This window comes from Clarias gariepinus, chromosome 27 (genome assembly GCF_024256425.1).
Source record: "Clarias gariepinus isolate MV-2021 ecotype Netherlands chromosome 27, CGAR_prim_01v2, whole genome shotgun sequence".
Taxonomy (NCBI): domain Eukaryota; kingdom Metazoa; phylum Chordata; class Actinopteri; order Siluriformes; family Clariidae; genus Clarias; species Clarias gariepinus.
Window position 1 is genome coordinate 7,563,460 of NC_071126.1, and position 20,998 is coordinate 7,584,457.

The 20,998-nt window shown below is 37.6% G+C and overlaps 1 protein-coding gene across 3 annotated transcripts; it reads right to left on the bottom strand.

Annotated features, from left to right (window-relative positions):
• Positions 1-3,334: 3,334 nt before the first annotated feature.
• Positions 3,335-17,633, bottom strand: ppm1ab (protein phosphatase, Mg2+/Mn2+ dependent, 1Ab). 3 transcript variants are annotated; one of them, XM_053488719.1, is made up of 6 exons: positions 17,226-17,633; positions 15,980-16,848; positions 15,677-15,794; positions 10,376-10,487; positions 9,716-9,773; positions 3,335-6,466 (listed from the first exon to the last, which is right to left on the bottom strand). In XM_053488719.1, the coding sequence occupies exons 2-6, from the start codon at positions 16,838-16,840 to the stop codon at positions 6,428-6,430; spliced, it is 1,188 nt and encodes a 395-aa protein (XP_053344694.1). In that variant the 5' UTR covers positions 16,841-16,848; positions 17,226-17,633; the 3' UTR covers positions 3,335-6,427. The 3 variants fall into 3 exon arrangements, with proteins under 3 accessions (XP_053344694.1, XP_053344692.1, XP_053344693.1); XM_053488717.1 differs by having other exon boundaries at positions 3,335-6,875; XM_053488718.1 differs by having other exon boundaries at positions 3,335-6,957.
• Between the last annotated feature and the right edge of the window lie 3,365 nt (positions 17,634-20,998).

The window sequence follows — 20,998 nt, forward strand, 5'->3', positions numbered from 1 at the left end:
AAAGATAAATGTCATAATATTTGGGGGATGTCTGATCCCTAAACACTGTACATTAAAAACTAAACAAAAATGATTTAATGCATTTTAAATCACATAATCTGAAAAGTCACATATTTCGCCTCTATACACTACCTCAATGGATTTGAAATGAAGCAATCAAGAATGTAGACATTGAGCTTTAATTCAAAGAATTTAACAAAAACATTAACTGTTTGGAAATTACAAAGTCTCATTTGCTGCTTGTTTTGAGAGTCATTCTGACATTTCGCCTTACATTCATCAAAAGCATGCTCAGTTAAGGTTAGGTATATGACTCAAGGACATTTCATTGCCTTAAGAAGGTATACAGTAGGATTGCTTTTGCTGTATATATTGGGCCATAATCTATTTGTGCTTTAAAGCAGTAACCTATTAGTTTGGCAGCATTTGCCTGAATCTAAACAGAAAGTATAACTCTTTACATTGCAGAATTTATCCTGCTACTTCTATGAGCAGTCACATTATCAATAAACAACAGTGACCTAGTTCCACTGGCAGCCATCCATTCATCCATCCTGCTTATCCTGTATAGGGTCACGAGGGGTCTAGAGCCTATTCCAGGAGACGGAGGTCACAAGGCAGGATGCGCCCTAGCACATAAGCACATACAAGAGGCACAAATTGGAAACAGCAAATCAACCTAACCTGTATGTCTTTGGATTATGAGAAGAAACTAAAGTGCTTAAGGAAAACCCACAAAACACAGAAAAAACAGGCAAACTTCACACAAAAAGGGCAGAGGCAAAATTCAAACCTTAACCCAGGAGGTGAGATGCAGTAGTTTTAAACACTAATCCAGCATGTCACTTATGGCAACCATCGTGCCCATGCGATACCACTGCCTCCATCATATTTGATGATGACATGAAATGCTTAGAGCATGCACTCTTCGTTTCCTTAACCATATTCTTTGCTTCCAATTTTGGCACAAGTTGATCTTGTTTAAGAACTGAACATGATTTTTTTAAGCAAAGTCTTATATAGAATTTTTGTTCTTGAGTATTACTAGAGGTGTGCATCTAGAGGTAAACCCTCTTTTTACATTCATGAAAGTGTCTCTTCATTGCAGACTTTGACAATGATACACCCCTTCCAGAGTGGGCCAAATGGCTGATTTGTCCAATTTCAGATAAGTCTATTTTGTTTTTTCAACCTTTACTGGCATCAAAACCTCTCATTCACACTACGATTTCCAATGAACTGCTAACTAACAAAATTCAACAATTAAAAAATGGAGGAATTTTGTTTAAAAAGGCTTTAAACCTGAATGGTTAATGCAATGTGAACATCTTAAATCACACTTCAGTTATATCTTGATTGATTCATTTTAAATCCATTGTGATAGTGTACAGAGAAAAATATATAAATAAACAAACAAAAAATGTCACTGCCCAAATACTTATGGACTTGACTGTAATTCTTCATGTCAGGGGTGCAGTCCTGTAAATATTTTGCACAGTTAATCTCAGTAGTATGAGAAAGTTTCTAAGCTGTATACAGAGCATCCAGAAAGTATTCACAGAGCTTCACTTTTTCCACATTTTGCTATGTTACAGCCTTATTCAAATTGTAATTAATTACATTCCGGAGAAACGCTGGAGCTCTTTCAGAGTGACCATCGAGTTCTTGGTCACCTCTCTTGACTAAGGCCCTTCTCCCCCAGTCGCTCACTTTGATCGGGCAGCCCACTCTAAGAAGAGTCCTGGTGGTTCCAAACTTTTTTCATTTACAGATGATGAAGCCAACTGCTCATCTGGACCTTTAATACTGTGGAAAGTTTTCTGTACCGTTCCTCAATCCTGTGCCTCGATACAATCCTGTATTATGGCGTGGTTTGTGCACTGACATGCACCGTTGACTTATATACTGTAGACAGGTGTGTGTCTTTCCAAATCATGTCCAATCAACTGAATTTACCACTGGTGGGCTCCAATCGAGTTGTAGAAACATCTCAGTGAAAACAGAAACCACCTGAGCTTAATTTTGAGTTTAAATAATTATGTACATGTGATTTTTTTTTTTTTTTTAAAGATTTCGAAAAACTTTTTTCAACTTTGTCATTATGGGGTATTGTTTGGCTCTTGGGAAACATATTTCCAACCCAAAATGAGAAATTTAGGTGTAATGTTTGACTCTGCTCTTATGTTCGATCATCAGGTCAAAAATGTGGTAAAAAATAGCTATTACCAGTTAAGGACTATTGCGAAAATGAAATCTTTTCTGTCTGTTTCCGTCTTAGAAAAAGTGATTCATCATGCTTTCATCTATTCTCATTTGGATTATTGTAATGCTCTTTATGTAGGTATCAGTCAATCACTTATTTCGAAGCTGCAGATGGTTCAAAATGATGCACCGAGGCTCCTTATTGGTGTCAAGAAAAGGGAGCACATTAGTCCGGTTCTAAAAAGGCTTCATTGGCTTTCTGTGAAACATCGAATCCAGTACAAAGTGGTGTTGTACGTTTATAAAGCTTTTCATGAGCTGGCTCGGAATATATTAAGGATTTGGTGCGTATGAACTCTTGTATTCAAAGGTATTCCAATTGTTTTCAGTTGTTGGTACCGAGAACTTGCCTTAAAACAAAAGGGGATCAAGCCTTTTCAGTTGTTGGTCCTAGATTGTGGATCAGCATCCTCAGTTGCAGATCAGCATCCAAAGTTTTTTAAGTCTCGTGTTAAAACGTATTTGTACTCTGTCGCTTTTAATTCTTGACTTTGCCATTGCATGTTATGTATTTTATTTATTTTATCCTATTTTATAATTTCTTGGATGTTCAGTCCTTTGGTCTACGTTGTAGCATAAAGGGCTATATAAATAAATGAGACTTGAGACTTGTAAAATTTTGAGAATAATGATAAATTTAATCAATTTTGAAATAAGGCTGCAACATAGCAAAATGTGGAAAAAGTGAAGCGCTGTGAATACTTTCCAGATGTACTGTATTTGCAAATAAATTTAAAACAGCACTCCAGCCATGAAAACATTAATAGAGATATTATTAAGGTTTATTAATGATGAACAAAAATAAGTCCACGGAGAATGGCATAAGTAAATAAATAAAAAAAAAAGAGAAAAACACAAAAAGAATGATTAGCACATTCTTCTAATTTAGTGAAATATTTATTAATTTTTGCAAAGTTACTACTAATTGACTTCCAGCTTCCTTTGTTCCTTAGTGATGGGCTGAGTTACTTTAAAAAAAAAAAATAGTAAAGAATTGTATGTAATACCATGGATTTTGCATTTAGCTTATGTGTAAATGGTAAGAAAAAAATATTTTCACATAGCCTTCAAATGCTTGACAAATTGTTTAATTTATTATGAATTTAAAAAGAGCCAAACACAGTGCAAGAAAAACAAGTTATATATTTGAATAAATATCATATTCTTCGTCATTGCAAACGTAATAGTCAACATTTATTAGGCAAACACATGACGGCAGACAGATTACAAAAAATGTAAAATTAGTATTTTCAGATATTGCCACTATACATTTAACCAAAAGTATGTGGACACCTGACCATTACACCCATGAGGGGCCCTTCCCAAAAAAAGTTGATATACACAAAATTGTATAGGATGTCTTTTGATGCTGCTTCAAGACTTCCCTTTAATGTAATTAAGATGCCCAAACCTGCTTCAGTATGATTAATTAAAGAAAGCTTCACTAAGACATTGGTTGCCATGATCAGTTTTTAAAGAACTTGAATGGCCTGAGAGCTAGGCTTATCCCCACAGGTGTATTCTAAAAACTAGTGAAAGGCCTGCTTAGATGAGCAGAGCCTGTTATAACACAAGAAGGATGACTTTGGAATGGGACATTCAACAAAAACATACAGGTATGATGGCCCTGTCTCCATAAAGTTTAAGCCACATACTGTAGTGTACATAGTTTAAGCTGGCATCATTAGTAAAAGCAACGGTACTCATAAAACTGTTTTATACAGAGATACTATGAAACATGTAGTGCTTTAAATATATATATAAAAAAAAAAGAATATACAGTAAAATTGCTGATAAACTCCCTCAACCATTAAAATAATAGAGAACATCCCACTTTCAATAATCAGCAGCTCATGACCATTGATTTGGTGGTGGAGGATGGCAGAATTAACCACACAGGCTTAAACAAAATAAAGCCCAGAGGCTGTCACACATGACTTAGGCTATAAGCTACTATCCAGTGAATTTTTAGCACAAAATACCATTTCAAAATCCTCCTTTCCCTTTCCAAATTTTTGCAACATATGTTACAAAAGAAATTCTTTTTTATGTACTGTAAAAAACACACTGCCTGCACTAAGAATTTGTTCATGGAAATTAATGAGGTTTATTTCAGATTTAAAACAAGAACAAGATCTTGGGGTCCGCAGAATATATTCCACCGTCACTGCAGTTCTTAACAGTACTGTCAGTTGCTCCACTGAAAATATTAATAAAGTAAGCATGAGGCAGCAAGATGCCTACTGCAATGGACCACTATTAGGACTTGTTGCAGTTCTCATTTTGACCGCTAGGTGCAATAATAACACCATGGTGCTAAAAGGGTCTCTGAAATTGCTGCCCTGCAGTATCTACATAAGGCAGGCAAATTGATGGAACATTGGTTTAGTGTCTCAAAAACACAATTATTTTAATGGAATTTAAACAAATTGAATTTAAAATGAAGACTTTATAAAGATTTTTTTTTTTTTTTTTTTTTTTTACAGCTGATATATTTGGTACAGTTTTGCCCCACTTACCCCTACGGACCAGCTTAAAATACTAGACAACAAAGTAAGTCTACTATTTATGTTAACAAGAAATCTAGATTCAAGTTTCATTGCATTATAAGGTATTGTACAACACTGTCAGCATCATTCAATTATGGCTGTGTATGCCTTACACACATTCAAAGAGATGTGGAGCTTATTTTAGCCACAAAGAGTCAAGGTCTCTTCTTTTGATGTTCAAAGCAAAGGGTAAGCAAACAGTCTCGATATGATCAGGGACCAATACTCATCCACAACATTTTGTGAGTGGCAGACTAGTGACAGAAACAAAGGACAACCTACTGAACCTACTACACTAATACAGTGACTGAGAAATCATTGATACTGATGTTTACTATAGAGAGCTTCTTATTGTTCATTTAATATTTGAGCAAGCAAAAACCACAATAAACCAACAACACTCACAAAAAGAGGTAAGTCGTTTGAGAGGTAGAAACTTTGCAATAGTAGACTGCTGAGTAATTATATGAAGAGAAGATTTCCCAAAATGGCACATTCCTTCACTGGATAGCACCATACGGATGGCATAGTGAAAACTGTGCCATTTATTATGCATATATATATAATTGCAGGCAAAACCTTGGGGACCCATGGCAAAATGGCATATTTCGCTGTTAAAATGCTAATGTTAAAACACTTACTTTAAAACTGATTCTATTAAAAAGAAAATAAAATAGTAATAGTGAGACACGTTCTAAAGTTTGAACACTAATTAGTCAGTACAGTACAACCTCGGCATATAAATTAAATTCGTCCTAAAGGTGAATTTTCCTAAAGTGAAAATTTGTATTGTGATATGAATCACTGTACTTTGTAACACAGTGTAATTTCTTCCCTCTGGCAGAAATTTGTATAAGCAATTGCATAAGCAGTCAATTAAATCCAGATAATCCCTTCGGGACACGAAAAATATTACTGATATTACCAATTTTTAACACTATAATCATATTTTTGCATATAAAAACATTAAAAACATTTAGAAAAGGCATGTTAATTAAGTAAAATATAAAATAAAGACATTGAACCTCACTTAACCTTAATTTATGATTCCTCTTGGTACCCGTTATTCTTTTACGCACACACAACTTAGCCAGCATTCGGATCGTTTACATGCCGAAAGCTTCATATGCTGATCCAAATTTCTTGCAAAATTTTTATTCTTAAGGTGAAGACTCGTAGGGAATGGCATTCGTATGCCAAGGTTCCATTGTACTTTGTAACACCATGACAATGTTTTTTTATGATGTTGCTTTGCATAAATCAGGCAAGATTTTAAATCTTCCAGCAGGTCACTGCTGTGATTTGGAGATTTTGCTTTGCTTTTCGGCCAGCATACTGAAAATTCTATCCTAAAATATTTATCTTCCAGATCTTGCCTTGACTTCCACAGTTCCCCTTAACTACTAAATAATTTTTCAACTAAATTTAATATAGTGGAATGTGATCTGAAAGTGCTTTGCTATTTTTTCTCGTAAATTATTTAAGATGATTAAAAAAATCTGCATATTAATATTTGCAAAAAAGGAAACTTTTCACTTCTATTTCCGCCACATTGTCACCTGACAGGTTTTCCAAGCCACCTCATGCATTCTGGTATTGCATTCATTTTCTGCATTTCACTGATGATTGAGAGAGTCACATTGAATTGCAAAATGCTGAACAGGGGGAAAAAAAGAAAGTTCAAAAATTAAGAATATATACTTCTTACTGATTCACCAAGACTTTATATTGAATCATTTTAACATGCAATGAGTAGGAGCAATTGCAACATACACCAGATTTCTTCCTTATATTCACCAAGAAAGTTATTATAAGGGCCATACATTGATCTACAATTATTTTTTGAGTAGGAATTGCTTTCAGCAAATGCTACATATACTCTATACATAATACAAGTTTGCAGACTTCTGTTGTCCTCATTATTATACTTGTAGGTGTCTTTTCTTAGACAGTATTTAAGGCAGTATAGAAAGTGTGTAATTGGAGGTAGCAGCAGATCTTCTTAAAGTAGACTTAAACCTGGAAGTCCTTGGTGTTATTGTATGATGATTTCAGTGCCTTTTTCTTGAAAAAAAAATGTTTAAAAAGAATTTAGGATTTAGAGCCTGGAGGATCCACATACATTGCCCCAGTTGGTGGCTCCACACTGAAAAAATCATGTTTGATACAGGCTTAGTGCAAGGATAATTTGCTTCTCACAGTGTGTATATATAGATAGATAGATAGATAGATAGATAGATAGATAGATAGATAGATAGATAGATAGATAGATAGATACACACACACGCATATACACACAGTATATGCTGCATATACACATACACACAGGTGCATCTCAATAAATTAGAATATCATTAAAATTATTTATTTTAGTAATTTAATTTAAAAAGTTAAACTCATATTACATAGATTCATTACACACAGACTGATATATTTCAAGTGCTTTACTTTTCATTTTGATGATTATGGCTTACAGCTAATGAAAACCCAAAACTGAGTAATTTTTAGAATATACCTCAAGACCAATAAAAAAAAAAAAAAAAAAAAATTAATATAGAAGTATTAGTCTACTAAAAAGTTTTAACATGTACAGCACTCAATACTTGGTCGGGGCTCCCTTTGCATGAATTACTGCAGCCATGCGGCGTGGCATGAAGGTGTCTGTGGCACTGCTAAGGTATTATGGAAGCCCAGGTTGCTCAGCTAGCAACATTCAGCTTTTCTGCGTTGTCGGGCCTGATGTCTCGCATCTTCCTTTCCACAATACCCCATGAATTCTCTAAGGCCGTGGTTCTCAAAGTGTGGGGTGCAATGAACGGGAGGGAATTAGTGGAAAATAATAGGAAAGTACCTATTCTAATTCATGCTTTTCTTTATTGACAATAAAGATCGGACACTCAAAACTAAACAATCACACGCAAAGAAATGGATCATTAATACAAGTCAGAGAAAAAGTGGAACCATAGTACAACAATAACGGTTTAACGTTGGCATGTTAATTGCAGAGGAACAATATATAAGGAAACATTCAGTATTATATATGTACTGTAATTTCATTTATTCCAATGTGTATGCTAATGTTTCTGTATTTTTGGTGAAAATTTATATTTTATCAGGCAGTACTAGTCTGGCATTTCTAGTTTCCAGTGTGGCAACAAAGTTGCTTTTAGATCCTTCAGGCGCTGAACAAAAGGAAAGATCAATATAGTTCTATGCTTTTTGTTGGTGTGCGGCTTTTTGCGATGATCCCTAAATCATTCGTTGCGCCGTAGAGAATAATGGTGTTTATGCTTTTAAACATGTATAATTTAAGGTGGATGTAGCTTAAAGACAATGTAGAGAGGAAATATATGTGGGTATCTTATTTGCGGGTTTATTTACGCAGCTATTGAATTCGGAGATGCGAATATCAAACTAACTTCACCGCGGACACAAACCGGGTCAGTAGCCTACTGTATGTAGTGGGCATAATAACATCAATAGATACATTTGTTACATGGACCACAAAAAGCAGGTTGTTCAGCACTATCAGCCTAATCAACCAAAAAGCCAGCCGAAAGGAAAACATTATAAAGCCTATGTTGCGCTTGGATTCATGGTGGGGATAGTGAGGGCAGAGGAGAGACCAGTGTGTGTTTTGTGTCTTAAACCGCTGGCAGCAGACAGCATAAGACCGAACAAAGTAGGACGACACTTAGAGACAACACACTCCAGTCTTGTTAATAAGCCACTCAACTTCTTTAAAGGTAAGCTCTAGATAAGTGACGAAGTAAGCCTGTTATAACAATTGCACGTGTATTTTATCTGTTTTGAACTTGGTGTTATTTGATCTTATTGGTTTAGGAATTGATATTTCAATAAAAAGTTAACTTGGCTGATTTCGTTATCATTTTGTTGACAAGTGGGGCTTAAAAATTCACCCACCCCCTTAAGTGGGGAATGACAGAAAATGTTTGAGAACCACTGCTCTAAGGGGTTCAGGTCGGGCGAGTCTGCAGGACAATCAAGCACAGGGAGACCATCTTTGGCAGTGTGGGCGGGTGCCAAGTAAAACTGGAAAATGAAATCAGCATCTCCATAAATCTGGTCAGCAGAGGGAAGCTTCAAGTGCTCTAAAACTCCCTGCTAGATGCAGGGCTGCGCTGACCTTAAAACTGATAAAACACAGTGGACCAATACCAGCAGATGACATGGCTCCCAAAACCACAACAGACTGTGCACACTATGAACTTCAAGCAACGTGGATTGTCTCTGGTTCTGGAGTGGCTTGACACAAGGAATGCAACAGTTGTAGCCCATGTCCTGAATACATCTGTGCGTGGTGGCTCTTCAAGCACTCCAGCTGCAGTTCACTTCTTGTGAATCTCCCCCAAATTCCTGTGTGGGCTTAGTTTTTTAATCCTCTCAAAGCTGAAGTTATCCCTGTTGCTTGCGCACCTTTTTTTTTTACCACATTTTTTCCTTCCATTCAACTTTCCATTAATGTGCTTGGATACAGCACTTTATGAACAGCCAGATTCTTGAACTAGACTAAAAGACCATTTAAAAGCTCAGGAATCCTTTGCAGGTGGTTTGAGTTAATTAGCTGATTAGAGTGTGACACCATGATCCACAATATAACTTTTTCACAATATAAACATTTTCTTTGGGTGTTCATTAGGTATGAAATATATCAGGCTGTGTGTAATGAATCTATATAACAAATGAGTTTCACCTTTTGAACTGAATTACTGAAATAAATCAACTTTTCAATTATATTCTAATTTATTGAGATACACCTATATATAGTAAAAAAAAAAAAAAAAAAAAAAGACAATAATAAAGAAAGACCCAACAGGCAAGAACAAGGAGTACAGAACAGTTTCGTCAGCACCAAAAATAAAGTTGACCTTGAGGATACTCACTGTGCTGTCACTTTGGTTTGGGTTGAGTCTGTTGTATATTTCCTCTACAACACTGCGTCTGTTGGGACAAAATAGGAAACTGCATAAGCTACACACACACACACACATTGTATTTTAATGACTAACTATAAAAGTCATTCTACACAACAGTGTGTAGTGTTGCAGTGTGTCTCTTGACCTATATTTTAGTAACTCAGATGATATTGTATTATATAATACTACTATTTATAGTTTTATATAACAGATACAGTAAATATCCTAATCTCTTTAGCTAGCATTCAGTCGATGACAGTTACTAAGCACATTATGGGGAGTCTTGGAAAGTCAGATGAAAATTCTCTGAGCCAGGCGGTCATTAGTTTATAATGCCAAACCATAAATCTAAATGACTATTCATCTAGACGGGGTTTAAAAATGCATCAGCTTCATCTAAATTATTTAGTTAAGAAAGTAATGAGGACAGAAGATGGAAGAGGGGGAAAAAATGATCTGCCGGTCTTCTTAAAAATAAATTAACATTATGCTACATTATCTTTACTAATCTGCAGGCCACCCCAACAATATTTAATCAATATTTTGTCTGCTACTGGACCTTTAACTGGAAGCTAATAATGATCTTTGAACACACTTTTCTGTGTGCTGTGTGTAACAAGTACTCACTTGCTGGCCAGCTCTCCCCCAGGCGGAAGGTTGGGGATGCTCTCCGTTGCTAACACACACATCACATGGGCTAAGTCTGGAATGCGGTCCACGCCCTGCTTCTTAATGAGTTCTGAGGAATCACAAGGACTTTTCGGGTAAGTCAGGTTAATCCAGTGAAAGCATATGTTGATAAGATCTATGTCTTTATAAAATCCAAACTTAAATAAGGATTCATTTGTATCTGGACATAATAATAAAATAACGCGAGACTGTAGGAAAGCTGAGCTTAGTGGGTGAGTCATCATTGCAGGCAGCCTGTCAAAAGGTTGTCTTTTATGACTCACACAACCCCCCCAACATGTCCCTAATATAGTCATAAATACATGCTTTTTCAAGAACATGATTCCTTCCATAACTTTCTTAGCTGTGTTTTCATAGAATAAACACCTATAACAATTAGTCCCCCTGATATAATTCTAACCTGTCAGACAATCCCCCTGATGTGTCTACAAATCTCTCGAAGTAGGATTACTAAATTTGAACCCTTTTAAATACTGTCCTACTTCATGGTGCCATGTGTGAAATAAAATAAGCATCAGGTTATATAAAAACAGCAAAATGTGCTGATTACAAAAAGATGAAACAAGGCATTTTGTCTAAATAAGAAAGCTCACAATCTCAAGGGTTCAATAAGTAACTTTTATTTGAATCATCATTAACATCTAAGAATAACATCACAATTCGTCTCTACACAGCCAGTGTTTGGTGCTAACATACAAAAATAGAAATCAAACAAATAAAGCATAGAGTGCTCATCCCCCTTAATGAAATGCTTTTCTATTTAAAGTCCCTTCTATGAAACACTTTGGTAAAAATAATTTCAGAACAGTGATATAGGAAAGTTACCCACTGTGTGGTAATGAACAAATGCAGACACACAAACACACACACACACACCCACACACACACCCACAGACACACACCCACAGACACACACCCACAGACACACACCCACAGACACACACACACAGACACACACACACAGACACACACACACAGACACACACACACAGACACACACACACAGACACACACACACACACAGAATGCTGAGGCTAAAAAAGGACTCACCCACTGTAACACTTGTCACCACCCTTGGATAAAACTGATAACATAAAATACTGAGATGTCATTGGATACAGATGTAGTGTGCAAAATTTTTCTCTGGAGATGGAGTCTAGACTGATCGACTCACAAAGCTTCAGTTTACAATTAAACAAGCTTCAGGACAGTGATACACAACTTACAGATAAATTACAATAAATACACGGAGGAATTATAGCTTAATTCATAAAATTTGTAGTGCTTTTTGGCTGAATAAATTGGAATGCCTGGGTCATTTGGTTCAGAAGAGGTTAATAGTGTTGTCAGAATAAATAATTCAAATAAATACGTGTCTTCGGTTGCTCATCAGTTATAATCCTGAGAGACACAAAATATAAAAGATAGGGACAACCACCCCACTAAATGGGAAAATAATGTCCCTTTCACCTTAGAAAAGTTCCCTAAGTTGACATTTTAAAGGTAACACGTACACTTTATGTTTTTTTTAGGTAACATTTAGGTACTGTTACCTAACTAGTGCATTACGGTTCAAAACCTGTCCAACAAGTCCAGCCAGAAAACACCAAGAGGTCCAAGGTTAAGAATTCTTAAAACTTGTCACGCCAAACAAATTCAAGATGGTGTCCACTACAATAATCGCTGTAACTGTTGGAAGATAATCCCAAAGTTTAGAAAACCTGTAATGCATTGGGGATTTATCAATCTCTATCAAAAGGGTACGAAAAAATCCCAAATACAATTTATCAAAGGCATATAAATCTCTGATTTGTGCAAAAATGGCCGTATCTGCTGATAAATTTGATAAATTTCACCTGAGCCTAAGTGGAATGGGTGCGTACATAACACTCAATTACTACACACATGAATCCATTTACTAGCTTTTATTTAAAAGCCTGGCTATGGATAGTTCTGCACAATGGGGAGAGCATAGAAAAACTGCTTCAGGCTCTGGAAAATAAAAGAGAAGGGTAACAGGAATACACAAAATGCTACGGCTTTTTGGATGGTGGATCCATACTGACCTTTTAATGGATGTGACCTGAGTTTTAAAAGTGGGTGCATTCTCAGTGCACAGTTTCAACTAAACGCCACATTCAACTGCCAAATACCGTAGATCAACCATAGACCTAATAAAATAATGTTTCTAACGATTTATTTAGAACACCTACACTCACTTCAATATTTCAATAAAAACAAAATAATGTTATCATTAAATACGAGGGCTGTACCGAACATAATGAAAGTGTATGTATGTAAGTATGTATGTATGTATATATATATATATATATATATATATACACATACACACTCAGCACAGTCCTGTTCATCTGTACATCTTTATCATCTGTACACAGAGCTTTTGACACTGGTGTCATCTCTGAAAACATTCCGTTATGCAGTGGGAGACCACCACCTGTGACAAAGGAGATTTTTTAAAAAAAGATTCGAGGGTTCAACAATGGCACAAGTGTCTCGTTTGTGATGGAGACCTTGTTTGTATAGAGTTACTCAAACAACTTGTGCAATTTAAATAACCTATGCCGATTAAGAAAATGGTTATGCCCATTTTTGTCATAATTTCCGTACAGCCCACGTATTTGTATACCACGGATAATGTCACTATGTAGTCAACTTATGTACAAGCACTATAAGTTGAAATGAGGATTTGTCTACAAAACCTCACACCAACACATTATTATTATAATACCTCACCCTGTTGTGCAATCTAAATCACAGCATAATCTCACACTTGCATTTCTAAATTTTAAAATCTGACACCATCTCTTCATATCACTAGAACATCCTTTCTAGATGAAATAAATCTCATCATACGCATGTGCTTTGGCATAAGATACGGATGAGCTGAGTAGTCGCTTGTCTCTTGTGCCAAAGGAGAAAATTAAATCATAATCAAATCTGATTGTACACACACTCAACAAATATGAGTTTCTGACCGCACTTCCAGTTATTTTGAGACCCACTATCTGTATTGTGTCAGGTAATGCTTGTCTCCTGTTCAGCAAACTTCCACAAAAGGAACAAGTGCCCTGGAGTGGAAATCATGGGAGGTGAATATCACCATTCACTTTAGTCAAGCTACTACTAACTGTTTTTATTTTAACTAGTACATTTGTGTGCGTAAATGCGTATGTATGTATGTATGTATGTATGTATGTATGTACGTATGTATGTATGTATGTATGTAAAATTCTTGTTTCCACACTTGAGTGTTAGTGCACTATTTTGCTATATGCTACAAAATGATAGAAATTAATTCCAGACACACCTGCACACACAATTCGACACAAAGCATAATCAGTGAAGCCAGAATAAATGAATAAATAACGCCCAACACTCAAATGTTAACAACACACATCTGTCTCGCAGGATAAATAACTGAAAAAAGCCCATTGTGAATAAACTGAATGAGATACAAAAAAAAGCACAAAATGGGATAACACGATTAAGAGGCACAAGCCAGTCGGGGTAACGTTGTGAAACTCTGAGAGATGGCACACTTCTGTTTTTCACTTCTTTTACATTCCATCCAGTATAATTAACAAACAGAAGAATGCACAAATATTCAACATTATTCTTGTTGATATTATTATCATTATTATTACTACTACTACTACTACTACTAGTATTATTACATGTAATAAAAATAATAATGATAATAATAATAAAGCTGATGTTTTAGGTCTACCTGCAAATATATACTTTGTGCAGGTACTATCAAATATAATAGAAATTATATATTTGTTAGCACCTGTACAAAATTGATAAATATCAAACATCAAGAATTATTAGTATGTTTTTTGAGAAACAAGTAAAACTTTTCCTATTTGGTGGTTAAAGTCAGAATACGGTCATTTCAAATGCTGCATTTAACGTGCCATTTATATGAATAAGCTAAATTATAAATTCCCAAAGAAACTTTTTTTTTTTGTTGTTATACAGCACGCCAAATTTATGTTGACAAAATGTTGGCATCACTGAAGTAATTAATAAACAGTTCAACTATTCTAACAGCACATGTTCATCTCTGGTCTAAAAAGAATCGGAAAAAATGAATCCAGGAGTAATATGTCATTCAGAAAGTTCTTTCAGACTAATCGAACGCAACTCTGATCAAGTGCAGTCCCCTGCTTAAAGTTGTTAGGAAAACGTCTTCTGCTTTGCATGCAGGAATGCATTTAAAATCATCATGCTACTGGTAGTGTACATGCCGATGGACTACTTTGAAATAGATTTTTCTCTTGAGCCAGCTAGTTTGTTCTGACAACTAGCGATAAGGCAACAGCATTCCTCGTTACAGGCAGAAACCGGTCATGCAGAAAACGAGTATCAAGGCAATCCGAAGCGGTCACAGCTACAGATGCATAAAACCCCTGGACCTCATGGACCTGACGCTTCATTCTATGTCTGTGTCTTTAAATAACTTAGTAATGCTACAGCAATAAATCTCCAACACGCTGTTTCGATCATTTAGCACATCAGCTCAGGAAAGTGCAACATGGTGCCAACCTTAAACACATGCTTACACAAGAGAATCTAAACAGGACACTGTAAGGCCATCGGAGTACGCAAACAAGAACAGAACGTAACATTACACTAGGCATTTTGTCTTTTCTGAAACAGATAGCTACCACAAAACAAAATGTGGTTCTAGAATTTGGTTTGTTTTCTATATTAGACACCTCTACTCCTCTATAGCAGCTTTCATAAGTAAGTATGGAGCTAGAAGTTGACTCGACTTTCTGAAGCACTGTTATTTGACTGCCCTGCCTCAATGACTAAAGAAGTCACAGTGAACACTGGAGTAAGCCAATCAACATCTTAATACACACAATCATTTGTTAAAATTACAGATTCAAACTGCAGGAATACCTTTGGCAGAAAGGTTTCTACGAGTTTTTATTCTCACTATAATGTTTTTTTGATCGTCATCAAAGTCGGGTTTCTGAAAAGTTTCATAATGCAGAGATCATCTAACAATGATCTTTGTTCTATGGCACTTTTTGTGATACCATGGCATGGCATATTACATAATGAAATACATCTGGGTCTTAAAAGACATCAACTGATCAGCATTAAGGGTGCTATTTTCCTAAAACTGATAAAACTCCTAGATGGGCTTTAATGTTCACTGATGCAACAGAACTTATTTATTAGCCTTTTTAGATGCTCCACCTTCTACTTTGTTCTGCAAGTACTTATCCAGCTCTGCTTCTCTCTTCACGGCTTCTGGATTGATCTTGGGTGCACCTGGAAAACATACCAGTACCACACTCATGTTGTCACGGCTACCCTGTTAATAAACAAACAGAGAAAAAAAAGAAAAGGAAACAGTCACGCAATGCCAACTACACATACTGACTCACTGTTTGCTGATCTGATAAATGTTTATAATGTAAATAAATGTTTTTTTTAGTTATTTTACATTATACATATCGGACCTGAAACTATCGAGCAACTTTATCTGTCAGGCCGTACCTTGTACAAACAGGTGTCCACTATTTCGTTACACACCATCTCCAGGTCCTCGGTCACCTCTAGCCGTGAGCGCACATAGTCACATAGTTCCTCATTGGTCATGACGTCCCAGATTCCATCACAGGCCAGTACTACAAACTCATCCTCGGCGTCATCTCTTTCGATCTCATACACCTCAGGCTCTGGAGATACCAGCTGCTCTGTGGGGCCTTTGCCATGCACACACTTGTAATCAAAATCGCCAAGAGCACGAGAGACAGCCAGAGAACCGTTGACCCGCTGAATCATAACGGCACCGCCTGCGTTCTGAATCCTCTCTTTTTCCAAAGGGTTGTTTGGCTTGTGGTCTTGAGTAAAGAAGTGGACCCGGCCACCACGGCTCAGCAGCGCCCGCGAGTCACCACAGTTAATAAAATAGACATGGCTCGGAGAGATCATGATTCCCACGGCCGTAGAGCCACTGCGGTCAGCGCCGTGCTTGCGCTCTGACATAGCCCGCATGTGCTCGTCGATCTGCAGGAAACCTGTGCGAATGCCATTCTTCACGCTCTCCACCGACGGCTCAGGATGACTAACTTCGCTGCCTCTGCCTGGGCCTCCAACTCTGAAATCTGGGTTGCTGGTGATGTGCTCCAACAGATGTTCGCAGCAGTACCGCGCCACCTGGGAGCCAGCGTGTCCATCGTAAACGGCGAAAAACGCCCATGAGCTCAGGCCGTGGGGAAGTCCAATGACCGCTGTGTGCGCGTCCTCCATCTCCACCCGCCATCCCTGCATGCTGCTCAGGCCATAGCGCACACCGTTCCCCTCACCGTGCGCATTAAACTTCTCCATCTTTGGCTTGTCCAAGAACGCACCCATTTTGTTGTCTGTTTTAAAGAAGCACAAAGCAGTATTGCAGAGAAATTGTTCGGTAAATGTACAAAAACTGAATGTAATATAAATAATAATTACTCTAGACACTTGCAAAATAGACACCTGTCAAATAGCCACGCCCACATCTGCGTTACCGATTAGACAACTTTGCTAGCTAACTTTCTTGTATTTACAGCACGTCAGACACTAAAACTAAATTATAAATGTGTCTCGTAGAAATAACTACCCCCCCGAGTGTCGCGTTACTGTATTCTGTTAAATTACAAATAAACCTTACCGTGTAACACGCAAAGGAAGAAGAGAAGCTAGCTAGCTAGCTAAAAAGCCAGACTTATTTTAATGCACGAAGTTATATATTAACGTTACTTACCAGTTTCCGTAAAGATATTAGTTGAACGTGGAGCCGAACTGTAGAGATTACCGCACAGACCAGCTGTCTGACTGACCAGCAGCTGAACTACCGTCACTAGTTACTAGATCCAAAAGTAAACGGTGGAACATGTATTAGCTAATCAGCTGGCTAGCGTGTTAGCGGACTCACTGACTAGCTGGCGACGCTGGAAGAACGGCGGAAGCATAGAACTTGGAGAGAGGTCCCTTTGTATCCCAACAAGAGGGAAATACTAAAGAAGTGCATTACTGTAGTCTAATACAGCGGTCTACAGTAAGGTCTGTATATATATTTTTTTTATTTCCCTGCGCTTTTGTTTTTCTCTCACGGAGGGAGGGACGGATTCTGTCCGCTGACTCCCACTTCACATCAGCACATCTCCGCAGCGACGCGCAGATCCCCGGATGTGGCTGCTCCTGCTTCCAGAGTGACGTCACCGCAGTGAACTTTACACCGTATTTCATAAGGCTGTTTTATGAGTGTAAACCAACGCTGTGATTTTTTTTATCCCTTTAGTTTCTCTATTTCCTTTCTCTCTTTTTCATCTATTTATTTTTTGTTTATTCTGTATATTGTTATTGTTTATTTGCATATTCTTTAAGCTTGCTTATAGTTTGCTACCTGCAAATATATACTTTGTGCAGGTACTATCAAATATAATAGAAATTATATATTTGTTAGCACCTGTACAAAATTTAAAAATATCAAACATCAAGAATTATTAGTAGGTTTTTTGAGAAACAAGTAAAACTTTTCCTATTTGGTGGTTAAAGTCAGAATACGGTCATTTCAAATGCTGCATTTAATGTGCCATTTATAAATATGTATTTAGGGCCCAAGAACTATCACATTAGAAGAGCCCTCTCGTTCTTCTAAGGAGTTTTTTTCTCCAGGCATCAGGGGCTTTTGGGGGTTTTCAACATGTTCAAAAGCCCCTGATGACTGAAAAAAAAATCCCTAGAAGAACGAAAGGGCTCTTCTAAGGATTTTTTTTTAGTCATCAGGGGCATTTGTGGGGTTCTTAACATGCTCAAAAGGAGCCATTAGGATGGGTGTGGCAGCTCATACACAGTTGCATGTATACAATCCAGCACATATTTAGATCTCATGGAGCTGAACAACTTTCACCTACATGTCATTCAATCTACCCAACAGGACGTCAGTTAATTTGGATTGATTTCAAAATGCACCCAATGGAATTTGATAAACTTCTATTATATGAACTAGGCCAATATGATCCCAAGACATTTCACCATCCGCATATGGCGAGAAGTGTAGTGTCGCCCCTCCTTTTCATTTGTCAAAAGGAGCGATCAGTTGCAGACTACATAGTTGAGTTTCGTACCCTGGCTGCCAGTTCGTGGTGGAATGACGCAGCCCTAATGGTTGTGTACACACAAGGGCTCTTAGAGCTGCTGAAGGATGAGCTAGCCATACTGTACTTGATCCTCCACAGGATCTGAAGGAGTTTTATAGGCTAGCCATGCGGGTGGATAACCGTCTTCGTAAGCGTCGGGCCAGATGTTCCAGCAGCTCCAGGCAGACCCCGTCATGCAGGGCTCTTCCTACCAGTTACGCTCTTAGGGACCGGGATCTGGAGAGTCCAAACTGACTCTCATCAATTCGGGGTCCACAGAAAATTTTATTGATGGGAGGCTAGCTGCGGCACTAGGAATTCTAGTTAGCCCACTCTCTTCCGCCATCCCGTTGGTCTTTCTGGCCAGCAAGCCAATTAAGTCGGGGTGCGTGACGCCCGGGGCCCCAGTCATACTACGGCTCAGGCGACACTCAGAGTGACTCGCGTTTCGGGTAAATTCCCTAGCTAAATCGTCACAACCCTTGCATCAACTGGCCGGCCCGTTTCATTTCCATCTCGAACTGGGGATATCAGTGCACCCTAAGCTGCCTTAAGGCCGCCCAACCCCCAGTTCCAGCGTCTCCTGCCCCAGTACCCCTTACTACTTACCCTGAGGGCTACTGGCATGTAAGACCCCATCACAGGCCGTACCATCATAGGCCACCACGCACCCTTATGGCTGTGTACACACAAGGGCTCTCCGAGCGGCTGAAGGATGAGCTAGCCATATGTGATTCTCCCTCTTCCCCCACATACACCCACCCATGGTGACCGAGCGGCGCAGGTCGCAAGGGGCAGATCTGCGCAAAAATTCTTTGCACTGTTTGGAACGGGCAGACCCACAGGCTGCTACCAAGCGAAATTCTAAACAGGCAAAGGCCATATATAGACACGCGGTTGCCAGGCAACGCCGCAATCAGCCTGAACGAGCCGCACCTGGAGGGGTGTTTATATAAGGGTCCCGAGAACGCGGACACCGCTTCGTGTGATCTTTTAGGTAGCACAGGTAAGGCATAATAAGCACTCACAACTCCTATTTCACTGACCCCCTCTAAACATCTGCGTCATGGCTCTTATAATCATTTAAAACATCTCAGTGTGCGGTTCTCTATACCGCACACGTAACAGAAATGTAGTAAGCATCTAACCAGAGGTGCATAAGTGGCCTATTTACAATAATTTAAAGTGCAGTAAATTGCGGCTGTGTCCATATGTACAGGAGTATAAGTTATTAATGTACATAAGATACAGTAGACAGTAAAGATAAGGTAATTAACAGTATACCTGTGCAAAATTGTGGAGAAGACATTGTGGGTGTCAAAAATGTCATGCTCAACACTATATAGTAAATATGTACATATACAAATGTCTGTATGATGCAGTATATACAGAATAAATATAGGTGGAATATACAGAAGTGCAATGATGAACATAAATTATGCATAGCGATGATAATAAAAATTCATAGTGGATGAAGCAGTGTAATATACAGTAGACTGAAAGTGACAGTGCAGTGGTGTATTTGTTAACATTTAATAATCAGCTTTCAGTGCAGTAACATCCTCATGGAAAAAGCTCTTTTCTAGACTGTTTGTGCAGGCGCTTAGGCCCCTGTAGGCCTCCATGATTGGGGTAAGAGGTGTCTTTGATAATGCCTTTCGCTCTTTGCAGACAGCATTTCTTTTAAATATCCTCCATTTTTTTCAAATATTCTTCATGGATAGCTGAATACCAATGATATTTGGTATTATCCTGGTATTTTCAGTTCGCTCTCAGTATTAGAGCTTAAGTTAGGTATTGGAGCGTATTGGAGCTTTAGTGCATTCTTAGTCCAAACTCCTTAAATCTCAAATGTCAGCACTGAGGTAAGAACAAGTTCCTTGAGCAATGATTAAAACTATTTTACATCAGTCAAATATGGGTAATTCTAGTAATTGTTCGATCAAAGCAGGTTTTTTTAAGTTTTTTTTTTTTTTAGGTTTTTTCCACTTCATGGTAGCTAAAAGATTTTCAGTATTTTCAGTATTTCAAGTATTCAAACTAAGAGCTAAGGTAAGAGCACAATATTTTACTGCATATCATACTGTGTATGACTGTGTATGTGACAAATAAAATTTGAATGTAAACATGGTGTGCAGTAGAGATCAAAAGTAAATCAAATAAAAAAAAAAACACAACTTTCTGATAAAACATAATCACCATCACTTTCTTCAACTGTGGTAAAATTAAAAAACAGATTGACAGATTCAAAGTTTTAGGATGAATAACACACAAATGAAACAACTATAAAAAATAAAGAAATTTCAAATTATTGTCCGGCATCAAGTAAAAAATACAAGAAATTGTTTAAACTAGTCAAAGTAAGATCATTTCGACATACACAATGCACAGAGAA